At 45.3% G+C, this 19,127-nt stretch overlaps 1 protein-coding gene across 2 annotated transcripts in view; it reads right to left on the bottom strand.

The window, feature by feature from the left end:
* The window catches only part of CBX5 (chromobox 5), a 434,847-nt gene that overhangs the window by 173,156 nt on the left and 242,564 nt on the right, over nt 1-19,127 (bottom strand). For both annotated transcript variants that reach the window (XM_044083958.1, XM_044083959.1), the window contains exon 3: nt 8,082-8,256. In XM_044083958.1, the coding sequence (XP_043939893.1) occupies nt 8,082-8,256 (175 nt within the window). The remainder of the gene's footprint in view (nt 1-8,081; nt 8,257-19,127) is intronic.

The following is a 19,127-nucleotide window of genomic DNA, read 5'->3' as shown; positions in this document are numbered from 1 at the left end:
GGCAGGCTGCCACTGACGGCCTCTGTAGGAGCCCTTCGATTGACCTCTGCCTCTAGGGCGCCTGTTCCTGCCTCTCTGGGCTCTGTCAGAGTCTGGAAAGGACCAATTCTTAGTAGGCCAGTTTCTGCTGAATCTCAGTGGTTGTACTTGCAGGAAATTTTTTAACTGTTTGCACAGATTTTGCCTTTTCTTCAACCTTTTTTAAGATCTCCTGAGCAGAGGAGCCAAATAAATGTTGTTTCTCCATTGGAGCATCCAGGAGTTTAGCTTTAACATGGTCTGGCAAAGATTGTTCCTTCAGCCAGGCTTGCCTACGAATAACTGCCCCAGTCATAGCTGATCTAAATGAAGCCTCCAGTGCATCATAGCCACATTTTAAGAAAGGATTACTAACCTGTTGTGAGTTGTGTACCAAATCCTGAAGGGATTTATGGTCTAGGGGTTCAGGAGAAGGTTTCTTATTCAGTTCATCTAACAAATACTCTTGGTACTGTATCATATGAAATTGACAATTTAATGCCCTGACAGAAAGAGTTGCAGAAGTATATACCTTCTTTCCCCATCTCTCTAAAGCTCTAGACGCTCTTTCAGAGGGTAGAGGATTTTTGGCAGTGGCGGCCGCAACTCCTTTAGGGCCCTGAGAAATAGTTTCTGGGTCTGCAGAATGGGCTTTATACAGATGGAAATGAGAATCCGGGACCCTGTAGTATGTCAGGTTTGGCAGGGGCCGGAGGAAGAGTATCAGGGGCTGTACTGACATCATTGTACACATCATCAATTACATTCAGAACAGGAGGTATAGCTAAGGGCCTATGTTGAGGCAAATGCAAAAAGGTCTTTAATCTTTTTCTAGAATCAGAGAAATCCTGACCTTGCCATTGAAAATGCTCTCTCATGGAGTGTAGAGTCTCACCGAAGGAAAACTCTTCAGGAGGGGAGGCCGAAGGGATAGATTCCTCAGCATCTGAATCCTCATAAGGCGAATAAGCCTCCTCCTGGTGGTCTGACAACTCAGACCCATCCGTGGAATCATCTGAAGAGTGTGGGTCAGAGGGGTCAGTCCTGGGCCTTTTGTCCGGAGGAGGGTGAGAGGCCCTGTCTGGGTGAGGTTGTGAACCCCTAATTAAGGAAATAAGGTCCTCTGCAAGGCTGAGGATCTGTGAACTAGAGGAAGGCCTCTGGGAGGTAGTTTTGGTAGGCAAAGCTTTAGATAGTTTGGCAGCTTTAGCCCTAGAAAAGGCCTTAATGGACATGGAAGCAGGGGGCCTAGCTGCCCCACGTGCAGGAGTAGAAATGTCCAAAGATATGGTGTCTGACATTTCCTGAACACTGGTTTCGGTAGGAAGTTCGGTAGCAGACTCAGCCGGGGCCTCCCGGCCCTCGGTGGTCGGATGTATGGGTTCGGAAGAAGGAACCTCCGAGGACTCTGTTTCGGCCGAAACTGAGACACTCTCAGTAGGCCTAGCCGTGGTTTCAGCCGAAACCGCGGGCCACGAGTGTCGGTCCTTTTCCTTCCGTTTTTTTCACCATATGCGTAGTGGGAGTCTCCGACGGCATTTTATAAGCAAAAGTGGCACCAAAAAATTCCTCTGCAAACTCCGACCGACGTCTAAGTTCGTCGGTTGAAGGAAGCACAGGCTAAACAGGCCGATATGTCGTGGTCTGGGCCTAAGCAAGGAAGGCAGTAGGAATGGAAATCCTTATGAGGTATTTGTTTCCCACAAGTTAAACAATTATTTACTTTGTCTGACATCGGCTGAGGCAAGAAAGAGTCCCCAACAGGGTACTTAGCTTTTTTCGAAGTCTTCGGTAGCTGAATTCACTGGATCTGACAGACCGGCACTTGCGAACAGCTTCTGCTTCGGGCACCGCGCGGCAAGAAAGACTGGAGAAAATGGCGTTGGCTGATGCTTTTATACCCCAGACGCTCTGACGTCGGGGAAAGTGCGACATCAGCCGAGGCCAGACCCAGACTTTGGAATCCGGCTGACCGAAGGGCTGCCTGAGGCAGGACAACCCATATGTAATGACTGCAGATGCATCCTTGAAGGACATCCTGGACTGCAACAGTGAATACACTTGAACATCTACATTTATAGTAGGTACACAACTGTACTATGTTCGTGTTCCACTGATGCAGTCATTACACTTGGGTAGAATCCCAAAGCTGAGGTTGGGTGGCTAGGTCTAAATTGGATTTGGCGAGGCTAACAAGCCCTGCAGAACTGCAGTGGCAAAGCCTGCTCTGGATTTAGAGTAGAGAGGTAAGTGGTAGTGCTTGGTGAAAGTGTGTACTGAGCTCCAGGTTGCAGCTTCTAAAATGTCTTTGGTTGGTACTCCTCTGAGGAAAGCTGCTGAAGTGGCTGCTGCTCTGGCAGAATGAGGCCTAATGCCCTTAGGCACTGATTTGCCATGTTGTGCATAACAGAAGCGGATGCAGTGTCCTATCCATTTGGAGATTGTAGCATATGCTGCAGGATCACAAGGAAAGCCTATTACAAAGCAAACAAACAGTTGCTCAGCTTTTCTGAAAGCTTTTGTTTTGTCCAAGTAAAGCGTAGCTGTCTGTGTATATCCAAAGCGTGCAGAAGTCTCTCCCCTTTATTCGGGGGATTTGGGTAAAAAGTAGGTAAATGAATGGTTTGGTTTCAGGCCACATTGGAGACCACTTTTGGCATGAATGTTGGGTTTGTCCTAAGAGAAACACTGCCCTGATGAAAAATGAGGAAAGGTTCCACAGCCATCAATGCCTGTAACTGAGACTCTTTTTGCTGAAGTTATTGCTAGGAGCGGAGCAGGTTTTCCATGACAAGAATTTTAGATCAGCTGTGCTGGCTGGTTCAAAAGGAGGCAGTGTGAGTTTTTCTAAAACAAAATTGAGGTCCCAAGTAGGTACTGGTGCTCTCCTTGGGGGTCTTATATTTTTTGCCCCTCTGAGGTACTGTCGTAGTAGAGGATGTGGAAAAATAGGATGTTTCGTATTGTAATGAGCTGAAATGGCAGAGGCATGGATTTTAATAGATGAGAAACATAAGCCTTTGTCCAACATCTCAGTTAGGTATTGCAAGGTATATTAGAGACAAGTGTTTCGAGCCCTTGTGCCTGGTTCCAAGCACAGAATCTCTTCCATTTTTCTGCATAAGATTTCCTAGTGCTGGGCCTCCTGGCTTCTAAAATAACGTCCATAACAGCTTTAGAGAGAGGTGCAGTCTCAGTCTTGAGTGGCTACATTATCTGCCATGCTGCCAGGTTTAAGGTTCTGAGTTGACTGTGCAGAATCTGATTGCTTTGTTGCATCAGAAGATGAGGGATTTGAGGTAGAAGCCAAGCTGGGCTTTGGGACAAACCTTTTAGGATTGGGTACCAGTGCTGGCATGGCCAGTCTGGTGCAATCAGGATCATTTTTGGCCTTTCTTGTCCGACTTATTAGCACCTTGGTGAGAAGAGGCATCGGAGGGAAGGCATAGACTGTCAGGCCTTTCCAGCTGAATGATGGAGCATCCACTTTTCCATGCTTGAGAGTGATTAAGTTCTTGTGCAAAATTTCTGTATTTGGTAATTGTGAGGGGAAGTAAAATGATCTGTGTCTGGGCATCCCCATTTCCTTGTTATCATGCTGAACCACTTGTGAATTTAGCTTCCATTCGTGAGGATCCATGAGATTTCTGCTTAGTTCGTCTGCCAGTGCGTTTTTTGTTCCTGGCAGGAATTGCGCTTGCAGATGTACTTGATAGGTCAGTGCTGTGTTCCACAAAGTCATGGCTTGTCTGCATAGGGAGTAGGAATGTGTGCCCCCTTGCTTATGTACCACATAATTGTGGTATTGTCCGTCTTTATTAATAGTTGTCCTGGATGTATTAGGTCCCTTGAAGGCTGTCAGGGCATTCTGTACAGCTAGCATCTCTTTTTGATTGATGTGTAGATGCATTTGTTCCTTGGGCCACGTGCCCTGAATACATTTTCCTGCCATATGTGCTCCCCAGGCATAATCCGATGCATCCGTTGTTATTGTCTGCCTGGCTGTGGGTAAGGTGAAAGGCTGTCCCTTGTTGTGTTGACAGGCCTGTGACCACCATCGAAACTCCTGTCATAGGCAGGGAATTAAGATAATGACTGTCTCCAGGCTGTGACAATGCTGAGTCCAAATACTTTTTAGAAACCATTGTAGTTTCCTCATATGCAGTTTTGCATATGCAATTAGTAGAATGCAGGCTGCCATAAAGCCCAGGGCCTGCAGAATTTTTCTTGCAGGGAGCTGGGTTTTTGTTGCCATCATTTGAAAATAATGAGTCAGTTGCCTTTGTCTGGCGTGAGATAAGCCATCTGGGCAGTTGTATTTAAGCTTGCACCCAGGAATATTATCTCTTGAGAGGGCACTAGTTCTGATTTCTTTTCGTTTACTGTGCACCCTAGGCAAATTAGCAATCTTTTTACAAACGCCAGGTGCTTTAGAAGAATGTCCTTGCTCTCTGCTTGAATAAGGCAGTCACCCAAGTAGGGATATATTTGAATTCCTTTTTGTCTGCAAAATGCAATTACTGGTGCCAGGCATTTTGTGAAGACCCTGGGCACAGTAGATAAGCCAAAGGGCAGTGCAGAGAATTGGTAATGCATTGAGCCAGCTATGAATCTGAGGCATCTTCTGCAAGATTGTCTGACTGGGACATGCAGGTATGCCTCCTTGAGGTCCAAAGTATCTAGCTAAGCCTCCTTGCCCAGCATGGGCAGAAGTTGTTGTAGTGTTAACATTTTGAATTTTGGAACATCCAGGAAGGTATTTAGGATTGACAGGTCCAGTATTGGTCTCCAGGCTTTGTCCTTTCTGGGTACTAAGAAAAGTCTCGAGTAAAATCCTTTCCCCTGTTCTTGCTGTGGAACTTTTTGAATAGCTCCCATGTCCATAAGAGCAGCAATCTGTTTTTGTGCCTCTGCCCATTGGTTTTGTGGCAGGTCTGGCATACCTTTTGGTTTTGGAAGCGTGTGGAAGTGGAACCTGTAATCCTGAGAAACAATATTCAGCACCCATTGGTCCTGGGTCATCATGTGCCAGTTTTTTGAGAAAAGTGCTAGCTTTTCCCCTAGGGGTGCTGTCAACAGTTAAGCGCTTGGCATTTGCAGAGGGAAGTCATTGGGACAGTTTCCTATAAGGTTGTGATTTGTCTTCTCCTCCTTTGGGGGCTGGAGCACCCCATTGTTTAGGTCTGTAGGAGCCTTGGGGCTGAGATCTACCTCTTGGGCGTCTGTATCTGCCTCTTTGTGGCCTGTCTGACACTGGAAAGGACCAATTTTTAGAAGGCCAGTTTCTGCTAAATCTAGGTGGTTGAACCTGTAAAAAATCTTTCACCGTCTACAAATCCTCCATTTTCTTTAACACCTCTTCTGCCTTAACACCAAAGTATCATGCGGTAATGGAGCATCCAATAATTTTACTTTACATGGCGAAAGCACCTCACTGAGAACCGGCGACTGGCCTAGAAGAGGCTTAGTCGGTTTTGGTCCTCGGATGCCTGTCCTTTCTTTGTCTTTGCATTTTTTTATAAATTCCGGTCTGTTCCGACAGCATTATGTAATTAAACCTTCGGCCAAAATAATGTAAAGCAAAATCAGACAGACATTTAATAGTGCATCTATTGAATCTAGCACAAAAGACAACTAGTAACGTTGTTGTCAGGGCCTAGGCAAGGAATACAGTAAGAGTGAAAGTCCTTATGAGGTATTTGCTTCCCACAAGAAATACAATTATTAACTTTTACTGACATCGGTCTGGAGCAAGAAAAAGTTCCCCCAACGGGGTACTTAGCTTTATTGAAGACTTCAGTTCTGAAAACTCAATTTTGAAAATCTCAGGAGTCTGCCGACCGGCACTTGCGAACTGCTTTTGCTTCGAGCACCGCGGGGCAAGAAAGACTGGAGAAAATGGCGTCTGTTACAACTTTTATACCCCTGGTGCACTGACATCAGGAAGAGGCGACAGCAACCGACGCCGGACAAAGACTTTAGAACTCGGGCCGACTGCGAGTCGCCTGCCAGCAGGATAACCCAAGTGCAATGACTGCAACAGTGAAACACTAACATCTTGTGAGAGGTACTGTAATACCAGTCAGGTTTTCTGGGAGCTGGAAGTAAAGTGTCTGGGGACAGGCTAGATTCCAAGAAAGCATCATCTACAATGTCCAGAACAGGAGTGATAGCTAAAGGCCTGTGTTGCGGAAGGATTAAGAATTCCCTAAGCCTCTTTTTGGAGTCAAGAATAAACCTGGCTTTCCCAGCGGAAATGCACCTTAAGTGTGTGCAAGGTTTCACCAAAAGAAAAATCTTCTGGAGGGGAAGCAGAGGGAATGGAATCCTCTGCATCAGAATCCTCATAGGTAGAGAAGGACAAACCCTGGTAATCAGAAGAAACAGAAATATCAGAATCCTGATCAGAAAGAAAATCAGTTCTAGGTCTCTTAGAGGGGAAGGCTGTCTTCTCCTAATCAAAGTAATAAGGTCCTTCAGCCATTCTAAGCATTTTGTTTTTAGGCATATGGGTCTGACTATGCTGTTTGGACGTCGGTTTTCTAGGCGTGGGTAGAGTTTTAGGCCTGGATGAAGATGGCATTGTTTAAAATGCAAGTCTGCAAGCCTGAATACACCCTCCAAAGCCAGTGCCTGCACAGCGGCTTCGGACCCATCCAAGGTAGAGACATCCGCAGGTTCCATAGTCGAAGCATCTCGCGACATACTGGGTACTGGCAGACTGGCAACTAGCTTAACTGAAGCATTGTCAGCAGTTTTGGACCTATAAGGTCTGTCTTTATCCTTACGTTTTTTTCAGAATATTGGTAGTCAGATGGCTTACCGAAGCCATTTCTGGATAGTTATACAGAGTACCAAAATAATTTGCTGCAAAAATAGATGACGAATAGTTCGGGGGTTGTATAAGGCACAAAACCGACAGCAAGGGACATAGTGGTCTGGGCCTAGGCAAGGAATGCAGTACGAATGAAAATCTTTGAGGTATTTGCTTTCCACAGGTAAGACGATTGTTAACTTTTACTGGCATCTGTTATGAGCAAGAAAAAGGATCCCCAATGGGTACTTAGCTTTTTTGAAGACTTTGGTTCTGAAACTCAAAAACGAAAATTTCAGAAGTCTGCTGACCGGCACTTCCGAACTGCTTCTGCTTCGGGCACCGTGCGACAAGAAAGACTGATGTAATGGTATCGGCTGCATGTTTTATACCCCTGATGAGCTGACGTCATGGAAGAAGAGACAGCATCTGACGCAGGAATCCAAGACTCTGGTATTCAGGCTGGCTGAGGGCTACATTGCAGGCAGATAACCCAAATGTAATGACTGCAACAGTGAAACACTAAGAACATCTCTAGCTTGCCTGGGTTTTTCTAAATTTTATATTAGCCACACACAGATGGTCCAAAGGCTGCAAAAATGCCTCTGAATTGAATCAGTCTCAGACAGAGGTTGACACCACAGCTGCATTCAGCAAGTCCTGAAGAAATTTATTCTCAAAGTTAGCTTGAAAGGAGTAAAGTTTACTTCTGTTTGTCTTAGGAAAGAGCGACTGACAAATATGTTCAGCCCCTTAGCAAAACTGGAGTGGTGGCCCTTGTATGGAATTTAATACAGTGTCACACACCCCTTTTTTGATAAACTTCACACAAATAGAAAGGAATATCCCATACAGGTATTCATCTAAAATATGTACTCTGCAATCAACATACAGATAAAAGATACAAGTCTGTATATGCAGACTAGTGGTAAGAAAAGATCAGTGTTGGTCTTGCACATACATCCCTCATACTAGCAAGACCACCTGTTCTAAGACATGGATGTGCATCACATGAGAAGTTGCACAAACTTTGTAGACTGGCTAGCTGCACAGTATCGTTGGCAGGATACATCCCATCTACAAGGATTACTCAACAAAGGAGCTTATAAAGGACATACAGCTATCAGGACAATATTGTAGCACTGAAAAATTAGGCGAGCGGGAAAGTAACAGTATTCAAAACAGAAATGGAGCTGAAGATCATGCATTTAGGAGGTAGGGAAGTAGTTTCAAATAAGCAAAAACAAACCTCTTTCCTTTTCTTAGACTTGCTTTCCTCACTTCCATTTGTTGGGATTCCTTTTCTCTTTGTAGATTCTTTGCATCTTCCATCATTTTCCTTATTCTTTTTCCCCCTCTTCATAAACTCAGATATCAGTTCGGGACAGTCCAAGTTTTTCTCTGGCTCCCACGTGTTGTGTTCTCTGTGAGAAGATACGAAAGTCTTATTATGCATTGCCTTCCTTTTAACACTTCTCAACTGCACAACTGGGTCTTCCGGATGACTGCCATCATCAAGGAGATGGTTTGCACCATTACTACATTTATACTCTAAAAAAGCATGCTCATGCTTGTTATGCAAGGTACTCAAACAGATTAGGAAGGTGGTACACAGTTTAGTCAACAGGCATGCTCATGGTTACATCAAGCAGTTGCACAATGTGGGCACTCAACGGCATAGACTAGGTGGCAAAGTACAGTTGTGTAAAGTCTTACCATAACTTATGTCCTTCCCTTCTGTTGCAGTATTCATTATGTTAGAGATTCCCTGCTTAGGGCAACCAGACATCCCCCCCCCAGTATACCAAAGCCTTAGGTTGCTTTAAGGTACACTGTACATCACACTTATGCTCCTCACATAGTAGACTGCATAAAGGTGACATCCGGATGCACCATAGCCCCAGTATGAACCAGTCCAAGAAAAACCAAGAAATAACCAGTACAAACAAAGAGAAATGGACCAGGGGGAGGAGGGAGTGAGTGAAGGAATGAGTGAATATCACAAGAGTGAAGGGAAGGACATCCTACCGCTATGGTAAGATTCTACACAACTGTACTATATCCCTCCATATCACTGTTGCAGTATTCCTTACATATCGGAGAGTGACAAAGCTCAAAAAGGAAATTGGTGGAGGAAAGACCAGCAGAGCTCTCTAGGAAGCCACGAAGGATGGCCCTAGCAAAACCAGTATTAGCTACGAACATTCCATCCAACTTGTAGTGCTTGGTGAAAGTATGCACAGAACTCCAGGTATTTGCCTCAAGAATAGTTAGTATTCAAACCCCCTAAAAAAGGCACCAGAAGAAGCCACAACTCTAGTAGAATGAGCCTTTACAGAAAGAAAGCTTACATAAAAAGAAAAAAAAAAGAAATCGCTTTTGAAATCCAGTCTGCTTGGATACAGCTAACCCAAAGGACCTGGGGATAAGAGAAACCAAAAAGATGATCAGATTTCCTACGTTTTTGTCTTATCCAAATAAAATTGGAGTTGTATGCACATCCGTGTGCATCATCTTCTCTCTAGCAGACTGTGGAGAGAGGAAAAAGTGGGCAAATGAATAGACTGATTAGAGGGCAACTCATTCACCACCTTGGGCATGAAAGGATTAGTGCGCAAAGACACCCTGTCCTTATGAAATACCAAAAAAGGTCAAGCCATAAGGGCTTGAAACTCAGACACCCATCCAGCAGAACAGCCAACAAAAGTACAGTCTTACAAGAGCAATGTTGCAAGGAAGTTGAAGCAGCAAGCTCAAAAGGAGCGAGAATCAATTTTTCCAAAAAATTGAGATTTCAGGGAAGGAGGAAGAAAGTACAGTTGTATACACTTACCATAAATGTAGATGTTGGGAGTGTAGTCACTGTTGCAGTCATTGCATTTGGGTTATCTGTTTGCAGGTAGCCCTCAGCCAGCCTGATTATCAAAGTCTTGGGTCCTGCGTTGGCTGCAGTCTTCTTCCATGACGTCAGGTAGTCAGGAATATAAAAAGTACAGTTTTGTACCTACCATAAATGTAGATGTTCGAGTGTTCACCCTGCTGCAGCCATCACACTTGGGTTATTCCTGTCGTCAGGCGGTCCCGCAGTTGGCCGGAATTCCAAAGTCTTGGTCCGGCATTGGTTGCTGTCGCCTCTTCCCTGACGTCAGTGCGACAGGGGTATAGATAGTGCAACCAACGCCATTTTCTTCAGTTTTTCTTGCCCCAGATGTCAGGTGCCCCCAAAAAGGTGGTCAGAATTTAGTACCAAAAGGAGTAACCACTGCACAAACACAAAATCCCTTCAGCTATAAGCAAATACATCAGTAAGGCATAGAAGAGATTTAGCCAGTAGATCAGAGGGGATGGAGGGGGGGGGTAACCTGGACTGCAGCAGGGTGAACACTCGAACATCTACATTTATGGTAGGTACAAAACTGTACTATGTTCATCGTGTTACCCTGCTGCAGTCATCACACTTGGGTTGAATCCCAAAGCTAAGGTGGGGGGGGGGGGGTATTATAGAGGGTTAGTGGAGGCTATAAGGCCCTGCAGAACTGCAATGGCAAAGCCCGCCCTGGACTTTGAGTAAAGAGGTAAGTGATAGTGTCTGGTAAAGGTGTGTACTGAACTTCAAGTTGCAGCTTCTAAAATTTCCTTGGTTGGAACCCCCCTGAGAAAGGCTGTAGAGGTAGCTGTTGCCCTGGTAGAGTGGGATCTAATGGTAGCAGGAACTGGTTTCCCATGATGGGTATAGCAGAAACGTATGCAATGACCTATCCAATTAGAAATGGTTTGCTTTGATATAGCCTTCCCTTGAGAAGCTGTAGCATAGGATACAAAGAGTTGGTCAGATTTTCTGAAAGCCTTAGTTTTGTCCAAATAGTAACAAAGCTGCCTGTGAATGTCCAAGGAATGCAGGAGTCTCTCACCTTTGCTCTGTGGATTGGGGAAGAAGGTGGGTGGATTGATTTAAAGCTACACTGGAAACCACCTTAGGCATAAAGGAAGGATTAGTTTGCAGAGAAACTCTGTCTTGATGAAAAATGAGGAAAGGTTCCACTGCCATTAGTGCCTGTAGCTCAGACTCTTCTAGCTGAAGTTATTGCTAGGAGCAGGGCAGTCTTCCATGATAGGAACTGAAGATTTGCAGAGGAAGCTGGTTCAAAGGGAGGTAGCGTTAGTTTTTCCAGAACAAAATTGAGGCCCCATGTTGGTGTAGGAGCTCTCCTGGGTGGTCTAATGTTTTTTGCCCCTCTGAGGAACTGCCTTAGAAGAGGATGTGAAAATAAAGGTGGATCCGTGTTGTAGTGAGCTGAAGTAGCTGAAGCATGGATTTTAATTGAGGAAAAGGAAAGTCCTTTGTGCAACATCTCAGCTAAATACTGTAGAATGTGAGGCTGAACTGCGTCTTGGCCTTTAGCTTGGCTCCAGGCACAAAACCTTTTCCATTTGTCCGAATAAGCCTTCCTGGTGTTTGGCCTCCTGGCTTCCAGAATAACATCCAGAACTGCTTGCGAAAGAGGAGCTGGTTGGATGTTTAGATTGATTTGCCATGCAGCCAGATTTAAAGTTTTGAGCTGGCTGTGAAGAATCTGATTGCTTTGTTGTGTGAGCAAATGGGGAATTTGAGGCAGTATCCATGGTGGGCTGTGGGCCATATTTTTCAATAGTGGATACCAGTGCTGGCGTGGCCAGTCTGGGGCTATGAGAATCGGTCGTGGTCTCTCCTTTTTGACTTTCAAAAGATCCTTTGTGAGGAGAGGGCAATGGAGGGAAGGCATATACTTGTCAGGTTTTTCCAACTGAAAGAGAGAGCGTCCACTTTCCAAGCTTGATAGTGAAATGTCCTTGTACAAAATTTTGTCAGTTGATAGTTTTGAGGACTGGCAAACAGGTCTATGTCTGGAAGGCCCCATTTTTGAGTTATCATTGCAAATATTTGTGGATCTAGTTTCCACTCGTGGGGATCCTTGATGTTTCTGCTGAGGTCGTCTGCCAATGTGTTCTTCTGTCCTGGCAGGAATTGAGCTTGTAACTGAACTTGGTAGGCCAGAGCTGTGTTCCATAAGGTCATTGCTTGCCTGCATAGAGGGTACGAATGTGTACCCCCTTGTTTGTTTATGTACCACATTACTGTGGTGTTGTCCGTCTTTATTGCAAGTTGTCCTGGATGTAATAGATCCTTGAAGGCTGTCAGAGCTTTCTGTACAGCTAGCATCTCTTTTTGATTTATGTGCAGATTTCTTTGATCTGCAGTCCATAGGATTTGAATGCATTGTCCTGCCATGTGTGCCCCCCAGGCGTAGTCTGAAGCATCTGTTGTGATAGTTTGCCTGGCTGGGGGCAAGGTGAAAGGCTGACCCTTGTTGAGGTAACATGCCTGTGACCACCACAGAAATTCCTGTTGTAGGCAGGGAATGAGAGATATTGTGTCCAAGCTGTGGCTGTGTTGAGACCATACACTTTTTAGGTACCACTGTAATTTCCTCATATGCAGCTTTGCAAATGGTATTATTAGTATGCAAGATGCCATGAAGCCCAAAGCCTGCAGAATTTTTCTTGCAGTTAATTGGGTCTTTGTTGCCATTGTCTTGAAATATTGAGTCAGTTGTAGTTGCTTGTCTGGCGTAAGTTAAGCCTTCTGGGCCGTTGTATTTAAGCTGGCACCCAGGAATGTCATTTTTTGTGAGGGTACTAGTTTTGACTTCTTTTCGTTTATTGTGTACCCCAGGCAGTTTAGTAGATGCTTTACAAAGGCCAGATGATGTAAGAGAATGTCTTTGCTTTCTGCTTGGATGAGGCAGTCATCCAGGTATGGATATATTTGAATTCCTCTTTGTCTGCAGTATGCAATTACTGGTGCCAGGCATTTTGTGAAAACTCTGGGCGCAGTAGATAAGCCAAAGGGCAGTGCCGAGAATTGATAATGGGTTGAACCTGCAATGAAACAGAGGTATCTTCTGCAACTTTGTCTGATAGAGACATGCAAGTATGCCTCCTTGAGGTCCAACGTTACTAGCCATGCTTCCTTGCCCAACAGGGGAAGTAGCTGCTGTAGTGTTAGCATCTTGAATTTGGGTACTTGTAAGTGTTTAGAACTGAAAGGTCCAGAATTGGTCTCCAGGCATAGTCCTTTCTGGGCACTAGAAAGAGTCTTGAATAAAATCCTTGGCCTTGCTCTCAAGTAGGTACCAGTTGAATGGCTCATGTCCATGAGAGCTGTAATTTGCTTTTGTGCCTCTGCCCATTGATTGTGGCAGGTTTGGCATTCCTATTTTCATTGGCAACGTGTGAAAGTGGAATCTGTATCCTCGTAAAATTATGTCTAGGACCTATTTGTCCTTTGTGACAATGTGCCAGTTGTCTGCAAAAAGTGCGAGTTTTCCCCCAAGGGGGCTGCCAAGAGAGTATTGCTTGGCCGGATGAGGTGCAAGTCATTGAGTTTGCCTTCTGGTGGTTTGAGATCCGTCTTCTCCTCCCTTCTGTGTTATAGAGCCCCATTGGCGAGGTTTATACTGGGCTTGTGGTTGTCCTCTGCCCCTTGGGCGTCTGTATTTACCTCTCTGTGGTCTGTCAGTGGTTGGAAAGGACCAATTTTTTGTTGGCCAGTTTCTGCTGAAGCGAGGGGGTTGTACTTGTAGGAAATCTTTGACTGTCTGCACAGATTTTGCCTTATCTTCCATTTTCTTTAAAACTTCTTCTGCTTTAACTCCAAAAAGAACATCCTGCTGTAAGGGAGCATCCAGTAGTTTTGCTTTAACATGATCAGGCAGAGTTTGTTCCTTTAACCAAGCATGCCTACGTATAACAGACCCAGTGACAGCTGCTCTGCAGGAGGCCTCCAAAGAATCAAACCCACATTGTAAGGTATGTTTGCCCACCTGCTCAGTGGCATGCAACAGATCCTGTACTTCTTTCAATTCAGATTGTTGAGGGAGAGAGGTTATTCTTTGCTTTAACTGAGAGATTAGAAATTGCTGATACTTAAGCATGTGAAATTGACAATTCAGTGCCCTCATAGCTAGTGTGGCTGAGGTGTAAAACTTTCCCCCCCCCACCTGTCTAGTGCTCTGGAATCCCTCTCAGAAGGTACTGGGTTTAGCCATAGAAGCCTTAGCCCCCTTGGGACTCTGTGAGATAGTCTCTGGGTCAGCTACAGGGCTTTTTTAAAGAAATTTGTGGGAATCAGGCACTCTATAGTATCTGTCAGGCTTAGCCGGAGCAGGAGGTAGAGAGTCTGGGTTGAAACTGGATTCTAAATAGACATCATCCACAATGTCCAAAACTGGTGGGATGGCAAGTGGTCTGTGTTGGGGGAGTAAAAGAAACTGAGCCTTTTCTTTGAATCAGAGTAGTCCTGACCTTCCCAGTGAAAATGTTCCCTCATAGTGTGTAAAGTTTCCCCAAAGGAGTAGTCTTCAGGAGGAGAAGCTGAGGGAATAGAGTCCTCAGCATCAGAATCTTCATAAGGAGAAAAGGAGTAGTCTTGGTCCTCAGAGGAGTCTGAAGAAATGGACATTTGCTCAGAGGATGCATAATCTTCCTCTTGTCTAGGCCTTTTGTCAGGAGGGGGCTGGGAACCCCTGATAAAATAAATCAAATCTTAAGCCATTTTGAGCATCTGTTTCTTAGGCATGGGGCCTTGAACAGGAGACTGAAGTGCAGTCCTTTTAGATTTAGGAGGAGTCTTTGACTTGGAAAACGTTTTAATGGTGAGAGTCTGTCTAAAAACGCCTTCAGAAACAGATGGCGTTTCTGTAGCACCGACGTCCTTAGTAGCAAAGTCGTCGGAAGGGCCTGAAGTAAAAGGTGCGTCGGCCTGGTACATTCCGTCAAAATTTCCGTAGCTGTCTCTGGTTCCAGAACTGCAGTAATCAGGGGCTGCGTCGGAGCCTCACTGAGGCCTCGGAATCTGGGTTAGGCCTGGGCTGTCTCTGTCCTTATCCCTGCATTTTTTGTGCATGCTGGTAGTCGGTTGCTCCGACGGCATGGTGTAGTTAAATTTCCTACCGCAGTGTCGTGCGAAATCAAAGCGCCTTTTAATAGTACGCTTATTAAACCTAGCACAAAACCGACAAGTAGTGACGTCGTGGTCTGGGCCTAGGCAAGGTATGCAATAAGAATGAAAATCCTTATGAGGTATTTGCTTCCCACAAGAAATACAATGGTTAACTTTTTCTGACATCGGTCTGAGGCAAGAAAAGTTTCCCCAACGGGGTACTTAGCTTTACAGAAGACTTCGGTCTGAAATTCAAAAATCTCAGGAGTCTGCCGACCGGCACTTGCAAACTGCTTCTGCTTCGGGCACCGCATGGCAAGAAAGAATGAAGAAAATGGTGTTGGTTGCACTATATATACCCCTGTCGCACTGACGTCTGGGAAGAGGCGACAGCAATCGACGCCGGACCAAGACTTTAGAATTCTGGCCGACTGCGGGACCGCCTGACGACAGGATAACCCAAGTGTGATGACTGCAGCAGGGTAACACGATGAACATCATGCAGCCAATGCCATTACATCAGTTTTTCTTGCCCCAAGTGTCACATGCCCCCATAATGGGAAGCAATTATATACAAGGTTACACCTTCAACAAAAAGCAAATGCACCAGAAAGCTTAAATACAGTAAAGAAGAAGAGAAGTATATAGCCAATAGAAGTCAGGGGGCTGGAGGGAGGGTAACCAGAACTGCAACAGTGAACACACTCAAACATCTACATTTATGTTAAGTGTACATAACTGTACTATGTTCTTCGTGTTTCACTGTTGCAGTCATTACATTTGGGTAGATTCCCAAAGCAAAGGAAGAGAGGAGGCAATTAGAGAGCATTAGGACCAGCTATTAGGCCCTGCAAAAATGCAGTGGCAAAACCAGCTCTGGATTTAGAAAAAATTGGCAAGTGGTAATGCTTGGTGAAGGCATGGACAGAACTCCAGGTAGCAGTTTCTAGGATGTCCCTGGTAGGAACACCTCTGAGAAAAGCTGTTGAAGTAGATGCAGCCCTGGTGGAATGTGATCTTATTCCCTGTGGGGTAGGCTTTCCATGGCGCTTATAGCAGAAATGAATGCAATGGCCTATCCACTTAGAAATGGCCTTCCCCTCTGCCCCTGCAGCAAAGGCAACTAGCAGCTGTTCAGTTTTCCTGAGAGGCTTCGTCCTGTCCAAATAAAATCCATGTCATCTGTGCACGTCCAAAGAGTGCAGAATTTGTTTTTTCTGTGGATTAGAAAAGGTTGGCAAATGAATGGACCGATTAAGGGCCACACTAGATACCACCTTGGGCATAAAGGAAGGATTGGTCTTGAGGGAAACCCTGTCCGCATGGAAGATGAAGGCTTCCACTGCCATGAGGGCCTGCAATTCAGACCCTCTTCGTGCTGAAGTGATGGCTACAAGGAAGGCTGTTTTCCAAGAAAGGAATTTCAACTCTGCAGTTGCAGCTGGCTCAAAAGGGGGTAGAGTGAGCTTTTCAAAAACAAAGTTAAGGTCCCAGGCTGGAGTAGAGGCTCTCCTGGGTGGTCTTAAAATTTTGGCCCCTCTGAGGAATTGTTTCAGCAGGGGGTGAGAGAAGAGAGGTGGCTCAGTATTATGTGCTGAAATGGCTGAAGCATGAATTTTAATAGAAGAGAAGAAAAGGCCCTTGTGAAGCATCTCCGTTAAATATTAAAGAATATGCTGTAAGCTGGACACTGTTGTGCCCATCCCCTGGGCTTGGCTCCAGCAACAGTATCTTTTCCACTTTTCAGCATAGGATTTTCTAGTACTAAGCCTCCTTGCCTCCAGTATAACATCCAGCACTTGCTTACTGAGGGGGATGGTACAGGAGAGTTCAGGTAATTAGCCAGTCAGCAAGATTCAGGGTTTGAAGCTGGGGGTGCAGAATCTGGCCCTCCTGCTAGGACAGCAGGGAAGGGGTCTGAGGCAAGTGCCATGGTTCCCGTAATAACATACTGTGCAAGAGGGTGTACCAGTGTTGGCAAGGCCAGTCTGGTGCAATGAGCATCGTCCTTGGTTTGTCCTGTTTGATCTTTAGTAGAACTTTCGAAAGGAGAGGCAGAGGGGGAAGGCATAAACGGAGGCTTTCCCAGGTGAAGGACAGGGCATCCACTTTCCAAGCTTGTCTGTGGGGAGTCCTTGTGCAGAATTTGTCCAATTGGTAGTTCTGAGGGGAGGCAAACAGGTCTATCTCTGGGGCTCACCCATTTGTTTCTCAACATGTTGAATATCTTTGGTTCCAGTTTCCACTTGTGTGGGACCATGAGATTTCTGCTTAGGTTGTCTGCCAGTGAATTTAGCTTGCATGGCAGGAACTGAGCTTGCAGGTGTACTTGATAGCTCAAATCTGTGTTCCGCAGAGCCATGGCTAGTCTGCAGAGAGGGTATGAGTGAACCCCCCCCCCCCCGCTTGTTTATGTACCACATAACAGTGGTGTTGTCTGCCTTTACCAATAATTGTCCTGGAAGAATGTGGTTCTTGAAGGCTGTCAGAATTCTGTACAGCTAGCATTTCTTTTTGATCGATATACAGGTGCATTTGACTCTGGTTCCATTTACCCTGAATGCACTGCCCTGCCAAGTAAGCCCTCCAAGCACAGTCTGTTAGGGTGGCAGGGGGTAGAGTGAATGGCAGTCCCTTGTTGTGGTAGCAGGCCTCTGCCCCCCAAAAGAACTCTGTCTTTATACAAGGAATGATAGGAATCATTGAATCCAGTTCCTGAGAACGTTGACACCATAGGCTTTTTAGATACCACTGTAGTTTCCTCATATGCAGTCTTGCATATGGAATTAGCAAGCTGCAAGAGGCCAAGAACCCCAGGGCTTGCAGTATTTTCCTTGCAAATTGCTGGGTCTGTGTGGCCAGTAGTTTGAAGTAGGCTGTCAAACTTGTTTCTCTGGTGTGAGGTAGGCCATCTGGGAAGTTGTGTTCAAGCTTGCTCCCAAGAATACAACTTGTTGACAGGGTACTAGGCGAGATTTCTTTTCGTTTATGGTGTACCCCAGTGAGGTTAGCAGTTTCTTTACAAATGCCAGATTTAATAGTATGTCCTGGCTTTCTGCCTGAATTAGACAATCGTCCAGGTATGGGTATATATGAATATTTCTTTGCCTGCAGGATGCAATGACTTGAGCTAGGCACTTTGTGAATACCCTGGGCGCAGCATATAAGCCAAAGGGCAGTGCAGAGAACTGATAGTGCATGTAGCCTGCTCTGAAGCGTAGGCATTTTCTGCAGGATTCCCTTATTGGGATGTGCAGGTAAGCTTCTTTTAAGTCCAATGTTGCCAACCAGGCGTGTTTGCCTAGCATGGGAAGCAACTGATGAAGAGTTAGCATTCTGAATTTTGGGATTACCAAAAAGGTGTTTAGGATAGACCGGTCCAGGAGAGGACGCCAGGAGTTGCCTTTTCTGGGTACCAGGAAAAGTCTTAGGTTTAAACCTTGTCCCCATTCTTCTGCTGGGACAGGTTGAATAGCCCTGATACTTAGAGAGAGAACCTGCTGTTGAGCCTCTGCCCACTGATTTGGGGTTAGGTCTGGACAACTGTTTGGGGTTGGTAAGGTGTGGAAGTGGAATCTGTATCCTTGGGAAACTATATTTAAAACCCATTTGTCTTGGGTAATGAGTTTCCAGTTTTTTGCATGCATGGCGATAGTTCACCTTAAGGAGCAGTCAGTAGAGCAGGGCTTGGAAGCCTTAAGGTTAAGTCACTGTGACAGTTTACCATAGAGGGGTTGTCTTACTACTTCCAGCCTTTGGAAGTGGAAGCCCCCCCCCACTGCTTAGGCCTGTGAGCACCTTGAGACTGTGGCCTAGGTGGTCTGCTGTTCCTGGGTTTGGACTGAGAAGGCCTCGAAGAGACAGGAAAGGACCAATTCTTAGAAGGCCAATGCCTGCTAAATCTGGGAGGCTGTACTTGCAGGAAATCTTAACAGTTTGCACAGATTTACTTTTTTCCTCCATCTTAAGGACTTCCTCTGCTTTGTTGCCAAACAGGCGGTTTTGGTTTAAGGGAGCATCCAGTAATTTAGCTTTAACATGATCTGGAAAGTTTTGTTCCTTAAGCCAAGCATGTCTAAGAACAGACCCAGTGACAACAGCCCTGCAAGATGCCTCTAAGGAGTCAAAACCACATTGCAAAGTATGTTTATCAACTTGTTCATCAGAATGCATTAAATCCTGTAATTCTTTATTTTCAGCACAGTCAGGAATTAACATAATTTTCTGTTTAAGTAATCCAATAATATGCTGCTGATACTTTAACATATGAAACTGGCAGTTTAAGGCCCTAATGGCCAAAGTAGCAGACGTGTA

This window comes from Protopterus annectens, chromosome 9.part0 (genome assembly GCF_019279795.1).
Source record: "Protopterus annectens isolate FY-2018-M chromosome 9.part0, PAN1.0, whole genome shotgun sequence".
NCBI lineage: Eukaryota > Metazoa > Chordata > Ceratodontiformes > Protopteridae > Protopterus > Protopterus annectens.
Note: the sequence above shows the minus strand (reverse complement) of the source record. Positions and strands in the feature narration are given on the sequence as shown.